The 23,269-nt window shown below is 37.2% G+C and overlaps 3 protein-coding genes across 6 annotated transcripts; 2 read left to right on the top strand and 1 right to left on the bottom strand.

The window, feature by feature from the left end:
- Nucleotides 1-1,092: 1,092 nt before the first annotated feature.
- On the top strand, nucleotides 1,093-3,421 carry LOC113712285 (14-3-3-like protein B). The gene is made up of 4 exons (XM_027235627.2): nucleotides 1,093-1,721; nucleotides 2,670-2,792; nucleotides 2,882-2,998; nucleotides 3,117-3,421. Exons 1-4 carry the CDS (start codon nucleotides 1,236-1,238, stop codon nucleotides 3,171-3,173), a joined length of 783 nt encoding a protein of 260 aa, XP_027091428.1. The 5' UTR covers nucleotides 1,093-1,235; the 3' UTR covers nucleotides 3,174-3,421.
- A 3,853-nt stretch (nucleotides 3,422-7,274) lies between these two features.
- LOC113712903 (VQ motif-containing protein 9-like) lies at nucleotides 7,275-8,768 on the bottom strand. The gene has a single exon (XM_027236535.2). The coding sequence runs from the start codon at nucleotides 8,606-8,608 to the stop codon at nucleotides 7,622-7,624; it is 987 nt and encodes a 328-aa protein (XP_027092336.1). The 5' UTR covers nucleotides 8,609-8,768; the 3' UTR covers nucleotides 7,275-7,621.
- A 9,620-nt stretch (nucleotides 8,769-18,388) lies between these two features.
- On the top strand, nucleotides 18,389-21,953 carry LOC113710997 (alcohol dehydrogenase-like 1). 4 transcript variants are annotated; one of them, XM_027234104.2, is made up of 10 exons: nucleotides 18,389-18,540; nucleotides 18,652-18,791; nucleotides 18,882-18,928; nucleotides 19,027-19,349; nucleotides 19,647-19,729; nucleotides 20,017-20,092; nucleotides 20,187-20,251; nucleotides 20,341-20,436; nucleotides 21,109-21,270; nucleotides 21,652-21,953. In XM_027234104.2, exons 1-10 carry the CDS (start codon nucleotides 18,489-18,491, stop codon nucleotides 21,766-21,768), a joined length of 1,161 nt encoding a protein of 386 aa, XP_027089905.1. In that variant the 5' UTR covers nucleotides 18,389-18,488; the 3' UTR covers nucleotides 21,769-21,953. The 4 variants fall into 4 exon arrangements, with proteins under 4 accessions (XP_027089905.1, XP_027089907.1, XP_027089906.1 ...); XM_027234103.2 differs by having other exon boundaries at nucleotides 18,416-18,540; nucleotides 18,626-18,791; XM_027234106.2 differs by having other exon boundaries at nucleotides 18,400-18,540; nucleotides 18,621-18,791; nucleotides 18,904-19,349.
- The last annotated feature ends 1,316 nt before the right edge of the window (nucleotides 21,954-23,269 follow it).

Raw genomic sequence — 23,269 nt, 5'->3', positions numbered from 1 at the left:
ACAAGACAGCCTTTTAGTCCACTGTCCAGCTAGATTCCCAACTGTCAAAGAAAAACTAGAATGATGAATCGAGCGGGCCACCTCCACGACTGATCACCTTTGACCGCCTCTCAATCCAATCCTGCCCCACAAATCTGACCCAGGCCTCACGCTTTTACAGTTATCGTTTTCATTGCAATTTTCACCGTAGAATATTTTCTCAATCCGACGAATCTGAGGCTTAATGCTTTTAACACAAACAGGCATAAAAGTTCAAAACAGCACAAATAGACCTAAATAAAAAATATATATATAGTTGAAAAAATAACCATTTGGATTAGCTATTTTTAGAAATATTTTAAAAAAATTTTACGATAGCAGAGTTTTTAGAGTATATTTTGAGATATTTTTAGAATATATTTTGAGATATTTAAGAATAGTAGAATTTATAAAATATATTTTAAAATATTTTTTAAACATTAAAAAAAATTTAGAATATTTTTAAAAAATTTTTATAGTATTTAAAAATTAAATTTTGAAAAACTAATAGATTCAAACAAATCGTTTGAAGTAACTGAAAAATGTGTTTGCGTAATGTAACTAAATTTTTTTTAACAAATAAAGCTTTATCCAAACAAACTCATTATATTATCAAAAAAAAAAGAAGTAAACTCTATCACTTATTAAAAATTGTTCGAGCAATCAATTTGATTCGTCTGAGGTCAAATTAGACAAATATGAGCAATGAATTGCATCCTGCAAATCTTGATATGGCAATTCCCTAACAATAATTGAACCAATTGCATGTCAAGTTGAAGTTGGACTCCGGGACAACATTTTCCAAGGTTAAATTCAGTTCAATCCTACCATCAAAATTTGAAAAAATAAAACAAAAATAATTTCCTTAAAGAGTTGTGTAATTTTTTTTCAGATCTGTAAAACAATGGGACATCAAAAGGCCCACCTACCATACCTAAACTCTTGTGCCCTTTGACCAAACCAAACCTTACCCACGCTTCCATACCTGTACCTGCTGCATCCTGAGTTGTACATGAGGAAAAACCGAAAAAGAGGAATAAAAGAACTTCCTTGAACCACTCCCCTCCTCTCGTTCCTCCAGTCAAATACAGAAACCAGACCCCCAGTCCTCGATCCTCCATCCCATCTGAAACTGAAGAAAGGAACCCAAATCTCAAATCTCCCCGTTTCCACAAACCCACAAAAGGGAGAAGGAGGGAAAAAAAAAAAAAGGTACCATGGCAGCACTGACGGCGCGTGAGGAGAACGTATACATGGCAAAACTGGCCGAGCAAGCCGAGCGGTACGAGGAAATGGTGGAATTCATGGAAAAGGTCTCCAAATCCTTGGGAGAAAACGAGGAGCTAACGGTGGAGGAAAGGAACCTGCTCTCAGTTGCCTACAAGAACGTTATTGGGGCCCGTAGGGCTTCATGGAGGATAATTTCATCAATTGAGCAGAAGGAAGAATCAAGAGGGAATGAGGATCATGTGAACACTATCAAGGAGTACAGATCCAAGATTGAGGCCGAGTTGTCATCAATCTGTGATGGGATCTTGAAGCTTCTTGATTCTAAGCTGATCCCATCAGCATCTGCTGGAGATTCTAAGGTTTTCTATTTGAAGATGAAGGGGGATTATCATAGGTATCTTGCTGAGTTCAAGACTGGTGCTGAAAGGAAAGAGGCTGCTGAAAGCACCCTTACTGCCTATAAGGCTGCTCAGGTTTGCTTTGACATTTATGGGTTTTTGGTTGTTGTTCAAAAGTTTTTATTTGTTGCATTCTTCGTGATTTAGATGCGAACTGGATTGGTTCAATTTGGATGCAATTGTTACCTTTTTTTTTTTTTGTGGTTCATAGATTTCCAAATCTGGGTAAGAAAATGTGGTTTTGGGTTAAAAAAGAGTTTTTTTTTTTTTTTTTTTGCATTTCCAATGTTAAAATAGGAGAAAATGGTTGTTTGAGCTTTCTGGCATCATTCAATGCGGTTTGATGTGATGGAAGGAAGTTCCATCTTTTTATCCATGTATAAGGTTTTACGCATTACGCTATTTTTCCCTCCATCAAAGAAAAGAAAAGAGAGTCTGCATTGGTTTTGTTAAGAAGCAGAGCTTATTCCACTGCTATAAAATAGTTTCCTGCGTCTTGTATAACCATATGCTATAGAAAGGTTTATAGGAAATTGGCAAGAATTGGAAGCTAACATCTAATATCCCTTCTTGTCATAACATGAATGGTTACATGTTTGATTCCCTTTTGTTTTTTTGGGTTGGGTTGGATGTGTTCTTTCATTGATGCTCAACAGAAGCTTACACGAGGGAAGGGGCATACCCCTTAAAACATTACAAAAGATAGACTAGTAAAACAGCAGAACAAACTCGACATACAGACCTATACATCAAATCGATAAGGAAATGCCAGCTCTAAGCATGCATTGAAGCATTGATTCAACTGTTGTTTCACTGAAAAAATGTAATGGGGCATAGATTTGATTGTTCTAACCATTTTAATAGTTCATCAGTATTTTACGTATGACTGAGAGAATTGTAGTCCTTGAATAATGATGATTGAGCATACAACTTCTTCGAGAGATTTGGCTCAAAAATGGTGTAGGTTACTGATTTTGCATCTTTTTGTCACACTTTCATTCTAATTGTTGTTCTGAACCGCAGGATATTGCAAACACAGAACTTGCCCCGACTCATCCTATCCGGCTTGGACTGGCTCTAAACTTCTCCGTCTTCTACTATGAGATTTTGAACTCTCCAGATCGTGCTTGTAATCTAGCAAAGCAGGTGAAAAATCTGGATGCAAAAATTTCCCTTATTGGCTTTGGCTAGGCAAGAATCTGGCTCATATTTTCTTTTTATATTTCCCTCCACAGGCCTTTGATGAAGCAATTGCTGAGTTGGATACCCTAGGGGAGGAGTCATACAAGGACAGCACCCTGATTATGCAACTCTTGCGGGATAACCTTACCCTGTGGACATCTGACATGCAGGTACTGCATTTTCTTTGCACACAAATTCTCCTCTTTTTGTAATATGGACCTCCTTGCTCGTCTTGCCATGGCACTTGTGTGGATTTTGAATTTTTAACAATCGCCTTTTTTTGTGCAGGATGATGGAGCTGATGAGATCAAGGAAGCCCCCAAGGCTGATAATGAACAACAGTGAGGATGTTTGCTCTCTGATTGGGGTTTCACTTATCGTCTGGTGGTTTTTATTCGGAGAAGTTACCTATTCTGATCGTCGTGCCTTTCTTTTTCTCCTCCCCTTTTACCAGTCTGGCCTTATTTTAGGTGTTCCCAATTGTTATTGAACCTCCTTTAATGTATCCATTTCGTCTTCAGTTTAGCGTTCTCCGGATCTTATTGGCTTTTAGCTATGTCATGGAAAGGTGGAAAGGAAAAGGCTTTTATATATGTTTTACATCTCTTTGTACTTAATGAAGTTGTGAATGACCAAAGATTGAATAAGGGGAAGGGGCCAATAACCAAAACTGTTTTCATCCCCTGTTTGGAACCCAAAATTCAAGGGATATGTCTTTGATTGATGCTGAAATGATTAGAATATGGATCCACTGTTAGCTAGAAAAATTGGCGTCATAAGTTGGTTCTTTGAAAGTCCACAATTAGTCTTTGATTCGTCCGACAGTGGGAGGGAGCACGAGGGGATATTCATTACACTGCAATGAAAGTGATTGAGGGCTTTCTCAATCGATGGAAGGAAACGAGAGTGATGTAAAAAGAAGAATTCTCCATACCTCAAGCCATTGGCAATAATGGATCTTTCGTTTCTCTTGCCAGAGGGTGAAACGAAAAATGTTCCTAGGTTCCCATATCGAAGAGGAGAGGAAGTGATGAATTCTCCAAAAACCACTGGGTTTGGCTCAGTGACAAAAAAAAAAGGATTAAGTATCTCTTCTTTGGATGGTTAGTTACTGGTTTGAAGTGAAAAAAGTTCAAATGAGATGTTAGAACATTCCTTTAGTGGATTCATAAACCTATTAACCTGTCATACAGTCTCTTTAACCTCCTCATTTTTGTAAAGTAGGATAAATTGAAAGCCTTCCTAAGCCCCCATTTCTTGTAAAATAAGATAGATTAAAGCCCTTTTCTGGCCGTTGAATAAAATAGATTATATTATATAAATATTATCGTTGCCAAAACAAAAAAAAAAAGAAGAAGAATTCTCCAAAATTTTCGCTCATTAAATATCTAGACAAAGATTGCTCCGTAGTAAAAAATTCAAGATTGCCTCTCCACAATGGCCGTACAATGGAAAACGTAAAGGAAGGGGAAATGACTCTCCTTCGTCGCTCCACGCCTCTATCTTGTTCCGTGGTGAGGAGACAAGTCCAAGTAAAGAAGAAAATGGGAAGAAACTAACGACAACCCCCTGTGTTCTGTTTATATACTCTATCCGTCCCACTTTGATAGTCTTGTTTTGCTTTTTCGTCTGTTTCAAATTGTAATCCACTTTCCCATTAAAAAATATAGTAATCTTTCAAATTGTCTAAAATACCCTTATTAAATATCTTGTTATTAATACATTGTTATTAACTACTAACCCATTACATTGAATACATTGAACTTTTCCAATACTAACCCATTAGCTGCAACTGATATTAATTGGCACTCTTCGTGATTAGCATAAGGGTATTTTAGGAAATTATTAATCTAAATTTATGTTTCCAACCAAATTAATTACACTTTCTTAATCTGTGTGAAAAAAAAAAATCAAGACTAACAAAACGGGACGGAGGGAGTATAACATAACGAAGTTTGGAAGGGGTAACAGAGAGACGAAAACTGCTCTAGGAATTGTACCGTTTAAAGATGCGAAGGCCAATCCACAATGGAGAAAAGACAAGTTCAAGATCAGCGGTGGCGGAACTTTTGATTTATATTATTAGCAGCAGCATAAAATAATCTATCTAATGGTGCAAAATTACACACTAATTCAACATTATGTGGAAGACTGCAAGATGCAGTTCTGGGATGCACAGTACGTGAGGTGGATAGTGTGTGTGTATACAATCAATCAAATTATTAAAATTTTCAACACCTTTGGGGCAATTGTGGGTTATACAACAAAATATAAATTCTTTGTAGGTTATTCTATATTTTCGAGAAAACAAAAAACATTTCTTTTGACGGGTTGCAGCTGAGGGCGAAGATACGTTATAAAGAATTAAAATCGCATTAAAATGGCATTAGTACTACCCTTCCTTTCTTTCATTTTACTCCTCTCCAACCAATCCCTCTACTTATTATGAAGCTGAAAAAGACTAATGTTAAGCTACTTTGACGGATAAACAAATCACATGAACCACAGGAAGAACAAGAAAAAGAACGACCAGGACAAGGCCTGACCACAAGAGTCTCAGGTTCTGAAACTTCTCGTTTTAATCATTGGGGAAAGAAAGCATATTCCTTCTTCCTTGAAATGTCTCAAGATTCCAGCCATAGGATGCTGCCAGTGTTCGTTGCAAAGGCACTCAAAATGGAGAAATTCTCACATCCGAAACCTGCAGTTGTGTCCACCATGATGAGGAAAAAGAAAGCTATGTCTGATTCTTACAAGACGCTCTTGAGGACGACTCCTTTGACTGGTAGCAACACTAACCATCACCTAAGCAAGAAAATTTCATACTCCTACAGAAGTATGAATATCACCACCACCAAATGTCAAGCTGGGCAACACAAGACAGATTTTCTACTTCAATAGAACGAAATTTTGCAAATGCACTTTTCTAAGTAATAATCAGCCAGGTAGAGAACTTCATATATTGTGAAACCAAAGACAGAATGACCGCTGAGAGCAAGTGGAAGTTGCGAATTTATAACAATGAAAAGCAGGATCAGAACTGAAGCTGCAACTTCTCCATAAGGCTGGCTGGTCAATGACACACAACCACCACCTTAGGCCACGAAGCCATAATCTTTGATCATAAAGGGTTCACGGGAAGTTCAACTTGTAATAAAATACAAAGTAACGATGCAACTTTTCCCAAAGAACTCTTACCTTTTCTAAGTGCAAACCAAGGTCGCAGCCTGTGTGTGTTCAAAGCAAAAAAATAAGCTGGATTCATACAAAATCCATTTGTTTATACCACATTCTCCATTAGGAGAGATGCCGCAGATGGTAACTTCTCCAGGAGTAGCACATGGGTTTTGAACTAAGCCCCAAATGTCAACATTAAAATGCATCAGGATCTACACTGATAGCTAACTATCATCAGAACTTCACAAGATTGTATCCACGGAGACAGCACTACATGCTCATCTAATCGCTGTATATACCAGCAGATAATAAAAACACTCGGTCAGCTCAGCTAAGACATAACTGAGGTGGTACGAACAATGGAGTGGGAAGCATTCAGAAAAGAGTTTGCAACCACTTCAACTGCTTGTTTTTGCCCTCTCCAAAGCATGAAGAGTAACAAAAGGCTGAGGAACATTTCTCTTCCTGTACCGGGATTATAATTTGTTGTCAAGAAGCACATACCTGGTAGCCTGATCAAACAAAAATCATCTTATCTTGGTCTGCCATCCACAGATCAAGCAAAAGCCAAAAAATTAACCTCCAAAGGGGGTATTCCCGTTTTGGCCAAGTAGGCAGGGAAGCGTGTGAGAGAGGATATTTCAGGAAGTCATCACAGTCTCTCTAACAATAACCTCTCATCCACTAACAATACATGCAGCTAACTAAAGAAGCGTCAATATTGTTATCCAAAAAGAAAAAAGAACTTATAACCGAAATGACACAAGCTGATTGTTCCAAATTGTGAAACCATCATCTGCAACAGTAAGTTTACCCGGTAACATTAAGGAATAGAGCTCCTCACAATTATACAAAGGCTAAAAGCCTAAAAGGTCATACCATTTTGCAATTGCTATTACTAAATGATGCAAAATTTTGATGTGAAAGGGCAGGCAATTGTGCCCCATAAATGATAATTCTGAACTTACATATAAGTACTAATATCGTATCATCCCACATAAGAAAGATCCACCCTTTCCTCCAAAACTCGTATCATCTTTTTCTAATACTTATGCCTCTGATCAATGTAAAACCATCTGATATCATCAACCAAGCATCAAACTGAAGAAATTCCAGCTCAACTGGTGCAAAGACTTCCATATGTTACCAGGGAAATGCAATACTCTCATTAATCCCCTCAAGAGAACACATATATTATACTCTCTATAGAGCTGATCAGAAATTAAAACTACATTCAACGTATGAAAAACAAACAAAAAAGCCTGCAAATTTCACAAATGTTAACATATGAACAAATGATCTTCAAAGATGTAAAGAACAATCCCTATAAAATTCAAATGAAAGACAAATTTTTTGAAGTAATCTTTGACTACCTTCACCATTCATGTACAAAACAAAATCTAAATGAACCAGTCACCACTGCCAGCTACTACCGCATCTTTGCACTCCTGCTTTTGATACAGACCATACGCCGCCCCCCCCCTCCCCCACCACCATGTACATGCCAATATTACATTTTTGACCCTATAACCTTTATAACAAAATAGTTGTAACTCCCAAAAAGAACAAAATTCTCCAAAATGATACCTTTTGACTCCCCTTTTTGTCAATTTTCCTCAAATACCCTTCCATCTCGGGCTCGGCACCGGCAGCGAAGGAGACAACGGCAGCTGCGGAAAACCTAGACCTGTCGGCGAAAATAGCAAGCTCGGGGACAGTAAAGCGTAGGGCGACCTCGGCGACGGGATACATCCAAAAGCCAGCGGCGAAGTCGGTGGAAGCACCGGGAACTGAGGAAAACCCTGCGGCGGCGGAGGAATGTTCTGCTGCTGCTGATGCAGCGCCGGTGGCGGCGGCGGCATCTGCGGCGGCGGAAGGTTGTTCCACTTGGGAGAAGCAGCCGAGGAGACCGAGCTCTGGAGAAACCGCATGTAAGCGGAGATCGGAGACTCCGCCGCCGCATGCACAGCCGGGAACGGAGGAAGAGGAGACAAAGGCTGCCGTTGACCGATGAGGAACCCCGCCGCTGACGCTGAACCTCCTCCTCCGGTGGGATTACCACAGGTCATCGGGTTATTAATCTGAGGCAAGGGAGGAGGGCGGTTGCTAATCTGGGCGAGGGGAGGAGGGCGGATCCGCTGCAGCCGTGAGCTGGGGGGCTTCGGTGGCTGTATAGGAGGAGGAGTCGAAAACCGCTCGTGAGCTGGAGAGCCCGTGAGACGCTGAACGACGTCACGGAAGTCATTCTTGTTAATATTATACACGGGCGGCTGATGCTGCTGCTGTTGCTGGGATTGTTGTGATTGAGCAGCAGGCGGCGGCGGCACTTGTGGTGGTGGCGGTGCTGAAATTTCCTGATTATTCTGATCAAACACGGGAGGCCGACGAATGGGTTTGGAGATTTTATGTGAGATTTTGTTGAGATGTTTCAGATAAACATCTCGGTTATTTGTATTGTTGCTGTTGTTGTTGTTGCTGCTGCTACTAATGGTGGTGGTGAGACTACTGGAAGTTGTAGTAGTAGCAGCACTACTGGCGGTGGTAATCGAAGAGTCACCGCCACCAGCCGCGCCACTAGAGGAGGAATGACAACTTTTTTCCATAAAAAAAAACACAGTCACACACTAGAACAGATATGGAGAGCCTTGGACAGCAGCAACTCTCTAGTCTCCGTAACTGTAGACTCATAGACCAGAGGGAGAGGAGAGGGGCCGTCTTTCTCTCTCTCTCTAGAAATGTTGTTGTGGGCTATGAGAGGGCCATATTATTTATATTATATATATGTATGTATGTAGTAATGTTGATGGAAATGTATGATTGTATGTGTATCCTCTCTTCCTTATCTTGCAGCATTGTGGGGTCCTTGACAATATCTCGTAGCAGGGACTTGAGACAAGAAAAACGTTAAATAATTTAATTACCAATTATAAGAAGGAAAATGCTGCCAAATACTACAAAAGGACTCAACCATTTTCGTTTTGTTCTATCTGAGATATATATATATATATATATGCGCAAATTATCCTGATAATCACAAAATTTTTTGAATAATAGAGAGTTTTGAGTTTGTTTGGATAAGAATTTATTTGGATGATTTATTTGATCCAGTTACTGTAGCACTTTTTGTGATGTGATATATATGAGATAAAGAGGTGATTGAGAATTGTGTGTATGATGCAAACAAAACAAAATCTGAAATTTTTATTCCAAATTCTTGTTGTCAAAACAAACTCCAATGGCCACTCCACTTTTAAAAGAATTTACTCACTCAACTATAAAAAATGTAAATTTTGAACCATTCAATCTATTTTCTTCGTTATGTTTGTCCAATTTGGTTATGTCTAATGACTTATGCGACTTCTAGATTTGTTAGATTTAACAGCAAAAACAGACGAAATGCCCAAAAATTTACATTTATAATAGTTTTGTAGGTAAATACATACTTTTGAAAATTAAGTAGTCAAAACTCTTCTATCATCCAAAAAGTTTAGTGACTTTCCAAATAATTCGCTCTAAAAAAAAGGTAAACGGACAAAGTATCGCGCACATTTTAACATAATCACATTAACTTTAGTGTGTTTGGATACATGCTAGCATATTGAGAAAAAAAAAAAACAATTCAGGGCACTCTCTTTTTCACTATTTTTTTGATATTTTAATCATTTTTTTATTTCACATATATATAATCACAAAAAACAGTTATAATACAAATAAAAAATATTATTTACAATCTATATTTTGTTATTTGTAATTCAATCATTTGTTTTATCATATAGTCTAATAAATAAAAATATTATGATTAAAATGATACTGAGAGTATGAATAACAAAGAGTGGAACGCAAATAACAGGTACCTAAAAATATTCTTCAACCAAATAACAGGTACCTAACAGGTACCTTTTCTAGGAGTTTGGAGCCTCTATAATTTCATACTATATCAATTAGCAACTCAAATACGGGTTCTCTTAAAAATTGACAAAAATACAAAACTTTTCGTTATGGGGTACTTAGGGGGTCTTTACTTTCTAGCAGCAGGGTCCCTGTGAAGGTTCTATCCCACATCGACTATGGGGGGTTTGGAGGGTTAGTTTATAAGTCCCCTGGACGTCTTCAAAAGTTACCGGCTTTTGAAGATTGTTCGGGACGGTAACTTTTGAAGATTGTTCGGAAATTTCGATTTATATGCTAAAAGTCTGAGTTCTCTCAGAAATTGAAAAAAAAAAATTAGCAACTCAAATCAGGTTGTAATTGATATAGCTTAAATAAATACATTACATCTAAATTTATTTTGTAATACATGTTGTTTGAGCAAGGACATTTAAATTTATTTTCGGGAAAAAATTTCAAAAATAAGTTTGAAATTTAGATTTAATGACACAAATTAGGCAACCTTAGACCCAACACCACGGTTTGGGCCATTAATGGCTTATGCACCTGCATCTAAATCCCGCTTATGTAAGGATTGAAGTTTAGAATTCCCAAATAAGCACGTTTTATGCGTAAAAACGGACATATGCCCGTATAAGTTGTAAAGGTTCTTTGTGAGATAGCAAATAGAACCATCAGCGATAAGCTAATGGCCACCATCAAGCCTTTAGGGTATTACGATCTTCCTAACAATCAGAGTTCGAGTTTCGCTGTTAACGTGTTCGGGGGATGGGGCCTCCTCATCCGGATCGGAGCGGGATTAGTCAGACCCCGTAAAAATTGACTCGGACATCCACTTCGTCAGAAAAAAAAAAAGAAAAAAAGATAGCAAATAGAACTCTCACGAGACGCCAACTTTGGTTGGTATGCATCATTTTCTAATGAGTTTAGCTTTCAACCTTGTCTTATTTTCTTTTTTCACGCACCTTCCCTTTCAACTAGTACATAATTTGTTGTTGGAAACTTATTGGTCTTGTCAAGCAAATTAGCTATATATCGCATTAGAAAAAGGTTGGATTTGATGATAAGACGAGATATCACTATTAATCGGTGATAATTCGCGCGTACTAATTCATATTCAATATGTGCAGGCAAGAAACCGACAAGCAATCCAAGATTTGAGAATACTAGTAAAAACTGCCAACTCTATACCAGCACATTATTGATAACCAAAAGCAGCCCGATAACTGGAATGGTATGAGCATCCATTGAACATCTCAAACGATCGAGATGGATACATGGCAAGAATAAGGAAAGATGAAAAGGTCCAAATTGCAGTAGTGTAGTGTTGGGTGCTTAAGCTTTATCTTTTGGTGGCTTAAAAGAAGAGAACGGACAATAATTTGTGATGTCTGACCCCTTAGAAGGAAGAAAAAGAAAAGACACGCTTGGGATCTCTCTTTCTCGAGTTTTCTTTGTAGCATCCTTTTTTTGTTGTTGTGGGCTGGAGAAATGAGATGCATTGCACCAGGTTTGCTGATGATGATGATGTCTATGCCTGCGAAAGCCGTCCTGAAACGGTATTTTTCCATATTTTGCAAATCGCAGCTGACATTTTTCATTTGTTTTTAGTACATGCAAGGTCGGGAACTGTGAAGAAGGGAAAAGACAAGAGGAGGAGAAAAAAGAAGGTTGGGGGGGGGGGGGGGGGGGTTGGGGATACAGAGAGATGAGTTATGAGAATGAATCTTCTTGTCGGTCTGATTAAACCTTTCCCTAATAGCATGATTAGAACTATGAAATCAAACGATTTATCATTATATGGCTAAGTGATAAAACGAATTGCCCACCTCACTCGCATGTTTTCCGTCGTATTTTTCACGAAAAATGTGTCTAATGCATCTCATGTGCTATTAACGTGGTGATCCTCAGCTCCTTTGAACTCAAATTTATTGAGATCCTTACTTAATAATTTTATTGAGATCCTTACTAAAAGTTGAGATACCGCATATTTTTGTTACATGGTATGTATCTAATACATCCTCATGAGTGTTGTAGCAAAACTTCCTCTTTTTGGATTTTAAATAATAATAATATTTTTTTGAATTAATTTCATATATAATAACAGCTAACGGCGTATATATATATATATATATGTCACTTATTTCAACTTTACTTATATATATGTATGGCGTGTACTAAAGGTGCTAATTGATCCTTATTTTTTTTAAATATGTTTTACAACCACCTTTTTTTTTCTTACATAACATACTTATACCTCAATTTTTTATTAAAAAAAAGTGTTTCAACTAAATTTCTCTATAAAAAAAACCCAAAAAAAAATCAGTCACTTCCTTTGAGTCGAGCATTTGAAGAGCTGAGTTGAGACGGGATGACTTGGTCATGTATTTATTTAATGATTAACTTTTGAATTGATTTTTTTTTTTCACACTAACAATCATGCATATGCGTAATATGTGCATGATTTGAATTTATGTTACGCGACAATAATCTAAACTTGCTATTATTAAAAAAAAAAAAATTATACGCTCACAATGTATAAAACAACACACTCTTACTTAATCTGAATTTCATCTAATCTAATATATGTTCAATTGGGGGTTCATGAGCTTGGTGCCGTTGTAAGTAGGGTCCAAATCAATAATATTATTGTAAAGCAAGTGATCGTGCGGAATACGTTTGATGCTTAGGTTCTCAACATGATTTGCACTGTACTGATGTGTGTATTAGGAGGAAGACCAGCGCATTACTCCTAAAGCAAGCGATCGTGTTTATTCAGCAGTTGGACTATAGTCTCACAGGTGAGCAACGAGGGACGAAAAAGATGCTTGCTTGCTTATAGGGCAAAGAATATAATAATCATGCCGATTCCAAATTAACCAAGAAATTATTGGTCGGCTCGACTTTTTTCAATCTTCTTTCGTTACTTTACCTATGAAGTAGCCGTTTTATCATGTTCTGATGGTAAATTTACGTTGTGTGCTTTACCCCTTTCCAACGACCTGCTGGTCATCAAGTGAGTTTCTTGATACTTGATACTACTACCACTACCGGAATACCTGTGACGGTGCCATTTTTTCTTTGTTTGTTCCATTCCAATGACGGTCGTTGCTATATGCGAAGACTGGTCAAACAATAGCTTGACCTGATATGATAACCAACAAATTTAGATAAAGATTTAACTAATGTAATCATTATCTATAAGTTTTTTTTTTCGGAGACGATAAATTTATTCTATCCTATACTAAAGGGGAGGGGATCGACCTAAGAAGGTCAAGAGTAATCCGAAGGGGACTGAATCACCATCGGATCAGACGGATGCACAGCACACCCGTCTGAATTTTTTAGAAACAAATCACTTAGATGTGACATTTTAAGGCTGGTGGTTCCATTATCTATTAGTCCATTAACACAGTTTCGATGCTTCAGCTTTCATACGTAAGAAGCTTTTTCGTGTATATTACATTGAGAAATCTACAAATTTAATCCATGGTCTCACATAGTTCAAGTTTTATTGCCCCCTTTAATAATTATGGTTGTGTGTTGAGGGCGGGGGGGGGGGGGGGGGTCATTGTCTTCTTTCATCTCGATTGGTGCTTATCCCTTGAAAGATGGGAGAACGAAAGGGAAATTGCAGCAAACAATGAAGGTATGGTTCCTGAGTAAAACTGCAAAATAACATGCAGCTCTTTTGAGAAGTGTAAGCAACCTTTCAAAAGCAAAAGAAAGAAAGAAAGAAAAAGAGAATTGCTTTGTGCATCGCTATCACCTTCCAAAAGAAACTGAATTTTAAAATGAGAACCGAATAAAGTACATGTACAAGATATAACGCTTGGCTACATTATGAATCTTTGAAATTCAAACCAATATATGTTGGTTCAATTGGTAATGACGGATCACGTTCTCATAAAAGATCTTATGTTTGAATTTTGCTGTCAATGTATATGCTTTAACTTGCAGTGACGATCGGAGTTGAATCCATCAAAAATTTTTTCTTAAAAAAGGAATTCCATTGTCCTTGAGATAGATGCTGATTATACAATAGAACGTAATTGTTTTTGTAAGTTACTTTGCTTTGCTTAGGATCTGGAGGGTTAGAAATTGCCACGACAAACAAGAACAGACGGAGGAAACAGTTCTATCATGAACTATTAATTTCAATGACGTTGTAGAATTAGTATGATTTAATTGCACGCACTCTAATCATCCATGTGATTTGCTGCTAATTTGACCATTGACTTTTTGCTTATCAGTTGTCGATTTGATGAATGTTAACAAAAATATATATGTGAATGTGCCAGACCGCCGATGCCGACATTGAAAAATTATTTAGCCAGTCATGGGTCAGATGAACTTCCAAAACACATATACTTTCATGTTACTTTTTTTCCTATAAGTTGCTATCCATGTCTTTGGGGCATCCCATGAGACGTGATATTATGACTTGTTCAACGGATGTTTGGATTCCGATTTTTTGTAAAAAAAATTAAAAAATTTTACGTTTCCCGTAAACATATTTTTCAATCACCTTCTTGTTACATCATATATTTCAAATCGTTATAATATATTTTTCTATAGAAACTCTTAAAAATAAAATTACAGTTTTATGGGCTAAATTGAAATATGACTTTTTGGAAGTTGGGTTGACAAATGACAAAGTTGAATATCTTGAAGAGCTTTGTTGGATCAAAAAATTGTGCTCAATTCTCTAACAATACGCCCTTTTACCCGAGTATAATAATCTGATTGAGACATACTAGCTCTAGCAAATGGTAACTTGAGACGGAAACCATGAATGAAACTCAAACGATGAGATGAGATGGTTTGAAAATCTCAATCATTGATTTAACTTTTCCGATTGTCTGCTTAACGGCTTGAGAATTTTCACACTCATATGATACAAGTCTTGGATAGTTCAACATCTTCGGCTTGGGCCGACATAGGTTTTGATTGCCCATATTGATGACCTTTGTGTAGAATCTCTTGCAAAGTTACAAGCGTCTAATACAAGAGGATTTAGGCAAATTTTGCTGGAGGTCCACGAGCTATACGAGTAGCTAATGCTAGGCTCTTAGCCCTTCTGTTTGTTCATTTTATGTCATGCAATGGTATTGGCATGCCACCTGATTTTCATATTACTTTGGTTTCTTCAATTACATAAAAATTGGGGTGGTTTAATAATAATCATGAAATAAATCGCACTTTTTTTTTTTTCTAAAATTTTGACATGGTTCTGTGTTAAATGTTCAAGACATAAATGCAACTATGAGAATTGGGAATCCTTCCAACTTCCAATTCCAAACACAACATTGTTAGCCAAGAGATATACTGCTTTTAACTGTTAGTAACTTCTCCATTGGATGCTGCATAATGAACGTTCTTTTCTAGACTCCTCTATCCTTATGCCCCCATTTTCCCCTTCCACTTAAAAAAGAAAGAAAAAAAAAGAGTGAAGAGGGAGAAGTTCTCCTTGTTTATAATCATAAATCAGGCTTAGATGTATATAGAGATCAGGCTTAGATGTATATAGAGTTTCGATGCTCAGCGGATTTTTTTTTTTTTTTTTTTGTGATAACAAAACATATTTCATTGACAAATTGCTGGAAATCGTTCAGAACGATTCATATACATCGTTGTCCTAATGGCGGATAAAATATGCACTAAAATTGTAGATCTGCAAATTAACAGATACAAAAGAATTGAAAAATTAGAACAGATCTAAAAAGTATCATCAATTTTAAAATCATCTCTTCATAGAATAAATCGCTGTAGTCCACTCTGTGCATGTTGCAATCGTCAGATCTGCTAATCAACAGTTGTAAGCTCCAATAAAGATGATGAGACCTGCCGACAAAGACTCTGAAATAAATTTAGATATGACAACCAGATTTGAAATAAATTTAAATTAACCAATAAAATAAAGAAAAATAACACAAAATCTCACTAGGAACTCCTAGAAAGAACAAAAATTCTCACTAGGAACTCTAAGATAAACAAAGGTCTCCCACTAAAAAAATTTAGGAGAGACTTTTTTTAGGAAAATATCAAAAACAAAACCTATGGGAGGGACTTCATGCCTCTCTCTCGAAGAGGAAGGATTTAGAGAAAAAGAGCAGTAGAAAGAAGTTAGAAAAGAGTAGCAATAGAGAGAAGTTGGAGATTTGATGATGCTTAGATGCTTTGCTACTTACAATTTTTTTGTATCATAAATTATAACTTTTTAATTATTTTAAACATAAAGCATTATTAACGATAGAGGATTGATTCCCAAAAGGCACCGTGAAATTTCTCCAACTCATTGGGTGAAATTCAAATGGCATGAATATTATTTTTGGCAGGGGAGTCGGGACCAAAGGCAATATTGGCAGCATTAAATTAGTTAAGCCTAGGATATTGATCTAATATACCGAATATTAATAAGGAGAATGAATGATAACAAATAAATTTATCAAAACCATATGAAAGTTAACTTTAAAAATTAAAGCTAGTTTCATTTTTTTTAATTTTGATTTTAGGGTGGGGAATCTGGGATTAATGAATTTGGCAAACACAAAGATGCAGCTGCAAACGAATCAAGTTCGGACCCGCTATTAGTATCACCAACAAATGCCCAGATGGAGAAAGCCCATCCATCTTGTGTTGTATCCTCTAAAGGGCAAGGGTGAAGGGCCAATTCGTCAAGTCCAAGTCTAGAAAAGATCAATGTAATAATTGAATCAAATTTCAGTTTAGGTTGACTACGTAGAATCAGTTAGGGATGGGCACGGGTCGAATACTCGTCCCTAATAAGATATGACTGATTTGACCTTAAAATATCGGATCAGTCATTTTATGACCCTAACTCGCTCTTAATATTTTCGAGTACCCGCTAATCAATCAGTAGTGTATAATCAGTAGTGGATCTTGATCTTCAACAAATGTTCTCAATAATCCCCAACAATGACAAGAAGGGTCCATCCCTCAGAGGTCAACCAACAAAACAATAGTCTTCTTCACTAAATCAACATAACAAATGTTGTCACTGCTTGGAAATATGTGTTTGGATAGTAAAAAATTACACTTTATTTACACCTTATTTACACACACACTGATTTGCTTGTGTCATCAATATATTTTTCAATCACCTTTTTATTTCACATGCATCGTATCAAAAAAGTGCTGCAGTACTTTTTTTACAAAATTATCTCAAATAATTTACAATCCAAACACTCTTTTCCATCTTTGGTAACGAGCTACTTCTTCGCACCTATTAAAAGTGTCATACTTTTTATTTTATGATGTTGAAAATGTTTGTCATATTATTAAAGTAAAATTTATTTTTGATTTTTTTAAAAAATATTATCCCTATCTTTACCTTTGCTTCACATTAGATTCAATTTTGAATTTCGAAGTTCAGAGGACAAAATTGAAATTAAAAGTACTAACATCACATCAATTTGGTCCTCCATATTTTAAAATTTTTTTTTTTAATTTCTCACATTTAAAATCAGTCAAAATGGTCCCTCGTATTAAAAAAAAAAAAAAAGGTCAAAAACCGGATGCCTGCATTACGTGCCCATCTCTGTGAGCATACGGAACATTTGAAATTATGAACAAGCGTGCGTTTCTGACTTGTTGGTTGGTACCTGGTGGCGCACATATCCAACTCAAAATTGCTTCTCTCTAATTCTCTCTCTCATTTTCTTTACCTTTTTCTTAGATCACGTACATCATAAATTAAATAGAACACCTTTCTTCATATTTTTCAGGGGATTGTCCTGCTAGCTAATAATTGATGACGTTATTCTATAGTACTTACATGCATAATTTTTCCGAATAATTAGTCATTATAAAAAGATTCCCCAAACAACCATTATAGCGAATTGCTGCTGCACTGCCCACACAACCATAGATTGCCTCCTAATCACTTTTTTTACACAATCAACGAGGAGATAGATGAACAAAACTATTAAAATGGGAGAAAGCAAGAGGAATATACGAGAGTTGCTGCCGACATTAGTGTCCATGAGCAGTCAGACAACACATAGCCGAAAGAGGAGCAATTACCCATATATATAACCAAGTACCATAAACGTTGTAAATCGAGCACGAACTTGAATTCGACGAGCTTCAAATTTAAAATCAAACTTGAGTTCGGATTTTATATCAAGAATTCGCTCACTTTGAAATTGAATTTGAGCTCAATGAAATTAAATTAAAATCTGATTCGATTAAGTCAAAACTCGACGGCTGACTGATTTACTGCTCTGGCCTGAGCTTCTGTCAAGGGCTATGGGGACTGCATTTGCCATTTAGGGTAGAAACAGTAACAGAGAAATAAGAAACAAGTAGCACGTGTACAAAAGGAGAAAGCATCGAAAGGTCAACTGCAACATGCGCTTCAGTCAAGCAGACTGTAAAACTTACTCGCGTTCACGGGAGGAGTAGTAGTTTGGGAGTAGTAGCCTAGTAGGTTGGACCATGGAGCTTTCAAATGCATGTGGCCCCCTTTTGTCTATATGTTAATAAAAATATTTTACCACACCCTATCAAACAGAAGAAAAAACGCACGGAAGCAAGGAAAAGGAAAAGAAAAGAAAAATACACCCAGTCGTCATGGAAGCCAAATTCCGGTCAGATACCGCAGGAAAGCCCATAAGATGCAGAGGTTCATCTAAAACTATCCGTTGAACTGTTCTGATTTCATTATTTTATCACGGTTCTTATATGTTAATTATGGCTAATTAGATCAGTTGTTGCACGATACATGATCCAACAGCTGCGGTATGCAGAGGAGCTGGAGAGCCCCTAGTGATAGAAGAGATTCAAGTGGCCCCTCCCAAGTCTGGGGAGGTTCGAGTCAAGATTATTTGCACGTCCCTTTGTCACGGTGATATTAGCTTCTGGCGATCAGAGTCCGTAAGTCCCACCAAAGCATGCTTATCTGAATACCATTTTTTAGTCTGAATGAATTTCTTTCTGAGGCATTATTTTCATATGATTTCTTAGGGGCCATTCTCATTTTTCCCAGGAATTTTTGGTCACGAAGCAGCCGGGTAATTATGCATTTCTTTCCCATCTCTGGAACTTGTTGCTTGCCACTAGCATATCTTCTTGACTGTGAAATCGAATTTTCTTGTGCTCTTGGTCATAGGACTGTTGAGAGTGTGGGGGAAAATGTGGTGGAAGTAAAAGCAGGGGATTTAGTAGTACCAGTAGTGCAGAGGAACTGTGGAGAATGCAGGGATTGCAAATTTAAGGGCAATGCTTGCACCAAATTCCCAGCTGCGTCACTCAATGCGATGCCAAGGGATGGAAGTAGCAGGTTTTTGGACAAGGATGGACAGCCTTTGCATCACTTCCTTTTTGCTTCTAGCTTTGCTGAATATACTGTGGTGGATGTGACGCATCTTGTGAAAATCAGCCCTGAGGTTCCGGTAGACAAAGCCTGCTTGCTCAGCTGTGGCGTGACCACGGGTTAGTCACATGATCATCGACTATTAGAATCAAACTTATCTCAATTCTGCTACTATAATTAGGCAATGTTTTGGTTGGCAGAATTTTCCATTTCTTTTGGCTTCCTCGTACGATCCGAGCTTTTCACGATGGAGAAGTCTCAAGAATTCCAAGAAATCAACATGCTTTAGTTTTAGTTATGTATGAACCTATATATAGGTCACCATTAATTCTTGCACAATCTCCGGGGAATTTGTTCCCAAAGGGAGAAGTTGAATGTAAGGTTTGAGCAATTTATCGATGGTCGACCTAATGCAGGAGTTGGTGCTACAATGAAGGCTGCACAGATTGAGGAGGGCTCTACGGTAGCAATTTTTGGACTTGGAACAGTGGGACTTGCGGTAGCATTAGTCTTGGCCTTCAACTCTTTAATCTTTTGTTCATGTATTTCTATTCTAAGATCTCACTTAATTAGTCTGAAGTTGATAAGAACTGTTTGGTCCCTTTGTTTTCTAGATCATTTATAGTCTGAAGTTGATAAGAGTTGTTTGGTCCAAAGTGTTCTTGGCCCCCCCAAACCATTCCACCCCTCCTCTTCTGTCGTTGCATTTTATTACTACCTTTTTCATTCCCCACTTGGTATCCATCTCAGTAATCTGAAGATGACAACAACATTAAATTGTAACAGGTTGCAGAGGGAGCACGGATACGTGGAGCTTCAAAAATTATTGGAATTGATAAGAATCTTGAAAAATTTGAAATTGGTTGGTTTGGTTTCTGATCCTGACATTCAATTTTTTTAATTCCTCTTTTTTGGTGTTCAATTCATTTGGCTCTGTACTGGTGTGAATTTGACAGCTAAGAAGTTTGGAGTTACAGATTTTGTTAATCCTACTTCTTGCGGGAAAGATTCAGTGAGCCAGGTATAAAGCATCCATTTTTAGCAGTACATGTGAAGGGTTTATCATCGGTAAGCAATATGATGATTGATTTCTTGAAAACAATGGAGCAGGTAATACGAGAGATGACAGATGGTGGTGCTGATTATTGCTTCGAGTGCGTTGGATCAACTTCCCTCATCAGGGAGGCTTTTGATGGTTCTCGGCAGGTCTCTCTCTCTCTCTCTTTCCCTCCTTTTTCTTTCATGTTTTTATCCATCTCCATATATCTCATTTGATAACGCCAGCAGCCTCTTGCGCTGTTGGTAGCATCAAAACTTGCCACTTAATTGTGACTGTCACTTAGATAACATTTTTGTTGTCGTTGCAACAAAAAAAAAAAAAATCTCATTTGACAACATTTTCTATGTCATGAAATTTTCAGAACTTGTATACATTTCATGACTCCTACACCATTCGTTCCCCCTAAAACATTAGGGGGAATTCTAAGTTGGCAAAACGGATACCTTATAAGTTACTAGTTACAACCAACTCAATCAAAGACGATAGCCCATTCATCCTTTTTCCTTTTTAAAGGAAAATCTAACAAATTTATTAATGGGATTCTTGGAAATTGTCTAGCACTATTTGCTTGATAAAAGTCGGAAGGAAATTCCAAAGAAATGTGTAAGACGGATTAGATAGTGTTGATTTTTTTTTTTTAATATATATACTAATTAAGACTACTGATTATGCATGATATATCGTAATTGTTTTACCATCATCTACCATTTTAATTTGCTAAACAAAAATTCCTGAAAGTTGTAATTGGGATGCAATGTATTGTGATTCAAGTGAGGAATGCAATGTGATGTTGATTTTGAGCATTGTCAATGGTTCAGGGATGTGGAAAGACTGTGATATTGGGTGCGGACCTTCATGGCAGCCCGCTAAGCATCCACCCTCTTGAGATCCTTGCGGGGAAAAGTATCATGGGAGCTACTCTTGGAGGCATCAAACCCAAACAAGATATTCCACACCTGGCTCAAAAGTATCTAAAAAAAGTAAGTTAATTTTAATTACGTAAATATCCCAAAAAGAAAATGTTGAAAAGTAATGTGGAGACAACCACCCCAAAAAAAAAAAAACAGTTTTTTGGGATCCCATCAGCCAAAAGAAAAAAAAGGGCTTTATTTTTATTAACCATTTAAAACTGATACCAGCACCAACGGAGGTACAAAATTTTACATGCTCATTTGTTTCGACCATTTCTAAAGTTATTTGAACGAGTTAGCGTTGATAAAAGAAATGGAGAATATGAACAACTTTTTCCCGCGTATGGTGAATGAAAAGCATTGAAGCAAAGAAAACAGGGCGAGAGTTAAGTATGTTCAAAGCAAAATGACAAGATGCAGTACTCTTTCTTCTGTTTGATAATTTGGCAGGAGCTACGTTTGGATGGTTTCATAACACATGAAGTCAGCTTTGAGGAGATCAATAAGGCATTTGATTTGCTTCTCCAAGGGAAGAGCCTTCGTTGCATTATATGGATGAATAGATAGAACCCATCCTACTGCAGTGTCGGCAAAAAGACACTTGAGAATTTGCCAATAAACATGATGGTATTGACGGTTGATATCTAAAAAAATTATGTGATCATAAACTGTACGTTCTCAATTTTGGCTTTCCGGGTTTCACTTTTATTTGATAATCCAACCCAAAAGGGGGGAGAAAATTTTATGGGTTCTGTTCATAGTTTATTTCGAAATTGAGGTGAATGCTGGCATTCAAAGAAATTGTCAGAACTATCGTAACCAGCTGAAAATCATCGATGCTTAACTACATGTGAAGCTGATTATGTCTCACCTCTTGTTGCCTGCCTGCAAAGTGGGGGGGGGGGGGGGGGGGGGGGGGGGGGGGGGGGGGGGGGGGGGGGGGCTGGTTTGGTTGAAGGCCGGATCTCAATGCTTTGGACCGTGATAGATTTCAACCATTTGGCTCCAAATTATAGTAATGTGATGCATCTGCAATCTCACCACCTCAGTGGCCACTAACAATCTAAAAGAATCATCATTTCCCTCCACCCCCCAAAATTAGCATTGATTCGGTTAGCACAAACCCAACTTCAAGGATATAAATACGATCTCCTTAACAACTCTAACAAGATCTATGTTAGTCTATTTTTGATATTAGATCTCTGTGTTTTTTTTTTTTTTTCCCAAATTGATTGTAGAATCTGATATTTCTTAGATCTAACTTGTCAGATTTTACCTTAACGCTTGGTTTTGAATTAGTTGATTGGTAGATCTGCAAGGAATCGTGTAGTACAGTTGGGAAGGATGTACAAATAATCTTGGAGTTACAAGTATTTTATCTTTAGATTTTTTGGAGTTTCCGTATAATATTATATTAAATTTCTAGATTCGTAGTATTAAGTATTTATTCTTCAGATTTGTTTGCATTTATGTATGATTGATATAATTTCTATCATTAATGTAGATTTTAATGAAATAATTTTTTTTTATAAAAAACCAAATTTAAAAAATGCAAAATCTGATACTCATAATTGCTATTCGTGATTAGTAGTGAATATCTTCCAGGTCAATACCGAAGTATAAACAAAAAAGGCAAAAGGCCGACCGAGGCTGCAATCTCGAGTTAGAGCTCGAGTCAACGTGGAGTTCAAACTCAGCGTTCATATATACGAGTCGAACTCGAGCAATCATTTGTTAGATTGGATTGCTCGACAAGCCGCTGGAAAAGTTTGAATTGATATGAAATTATAAAAATACCCATACATCAATTAAAATTGAGCTAACTTCGAGCTTCTCGTGAGTTAGAATGTCGAGCGAAATTCGCGTTGACGTCTCGAGCTGCTCGCGAGCCAAAAACAAGTCGAGTTTGAACTTTTTTTTTCTAAGTCGAATCGAGCTCGAATTTCATTTTTTTGGCTCGACAAACTCGAGTTCGGATATTAACAAGTTCACGTCAACTTGATAAGTTCAAAACTCGACTAAACTTGACTAACAACGAGGCCCATGTCAACAGGCATTAACCTAGGTA

Source organism: Coffea arabica, chromosome 10e, assembly GCF_036785885.1.
Source record: "Coffea arabica cultivar ET-39 chromosome 10e, Coffea Arabica ET-39 HiFi, whole genome shotgun sequence".
NCBI lineage: Eukaryota > Viridiplantae > Streptophyta > Magnoliopsida > Gentianales > Rubiaceae > Coffea > Coffea arabica.
The sequence above is the reverse complement of the archived record's forward strand: the minus strand, read 5'-3'. Positions and strand labels throughout refer to the sequence as shown.

Bases quoted from the DNA above. Each gene is read 5' to 3' on its own strand.
- LOC113712285 (XM_027235627.2), top strand. From the start codon at position 1,236: ATGGCAGCACTGACGGCGCGTGAGGAGAACGTATACATGGCAAAACTG. The intron at 2,793-2,881 runs GTGAAAAATCTG...TTCCCTCCACAG, and splicing joins CTTGTAATCTAGCAAAGCAG to GCCTTTGATGAAGCAATTGC. The intron at 2,999-3,116 runs GTACTGCATTTT...TTTTTTGTGCAG, and splicing joins TGTGGACATCTGACATGCAG to GATGATGGAGCTGATGAGAT.
- LOC113710997 (XM_027234104.2), top strand. From the start codon at position 18,489: ATGGAAGCCAAATTCCGGTCAGATACCGCAGGAAAGCCCATAAGATGC. The intron at 19,350-19,646 runs GTTAGTCACATG...GACCTAATGCAG, and splicing joins CAGCTGTGGCGTGACCACGG to GAGTTGGTGCTACAATGAAG. The intron at 20,093-20,186 runs GTTGGTTTGGTT...TGAATTTGACAG, and splicing joins TCTTGAAAAATTTGAAATTG to CTAAGAAGTTTGGAGTTACA.
- LOC113712903 (XM_027236535.2), bottom strand. From the start codon at position 8,608: ATGGAAAAAAGTTGTCATTCCTCCTCTAGTGGCGCGGCTGGTGGCGGT.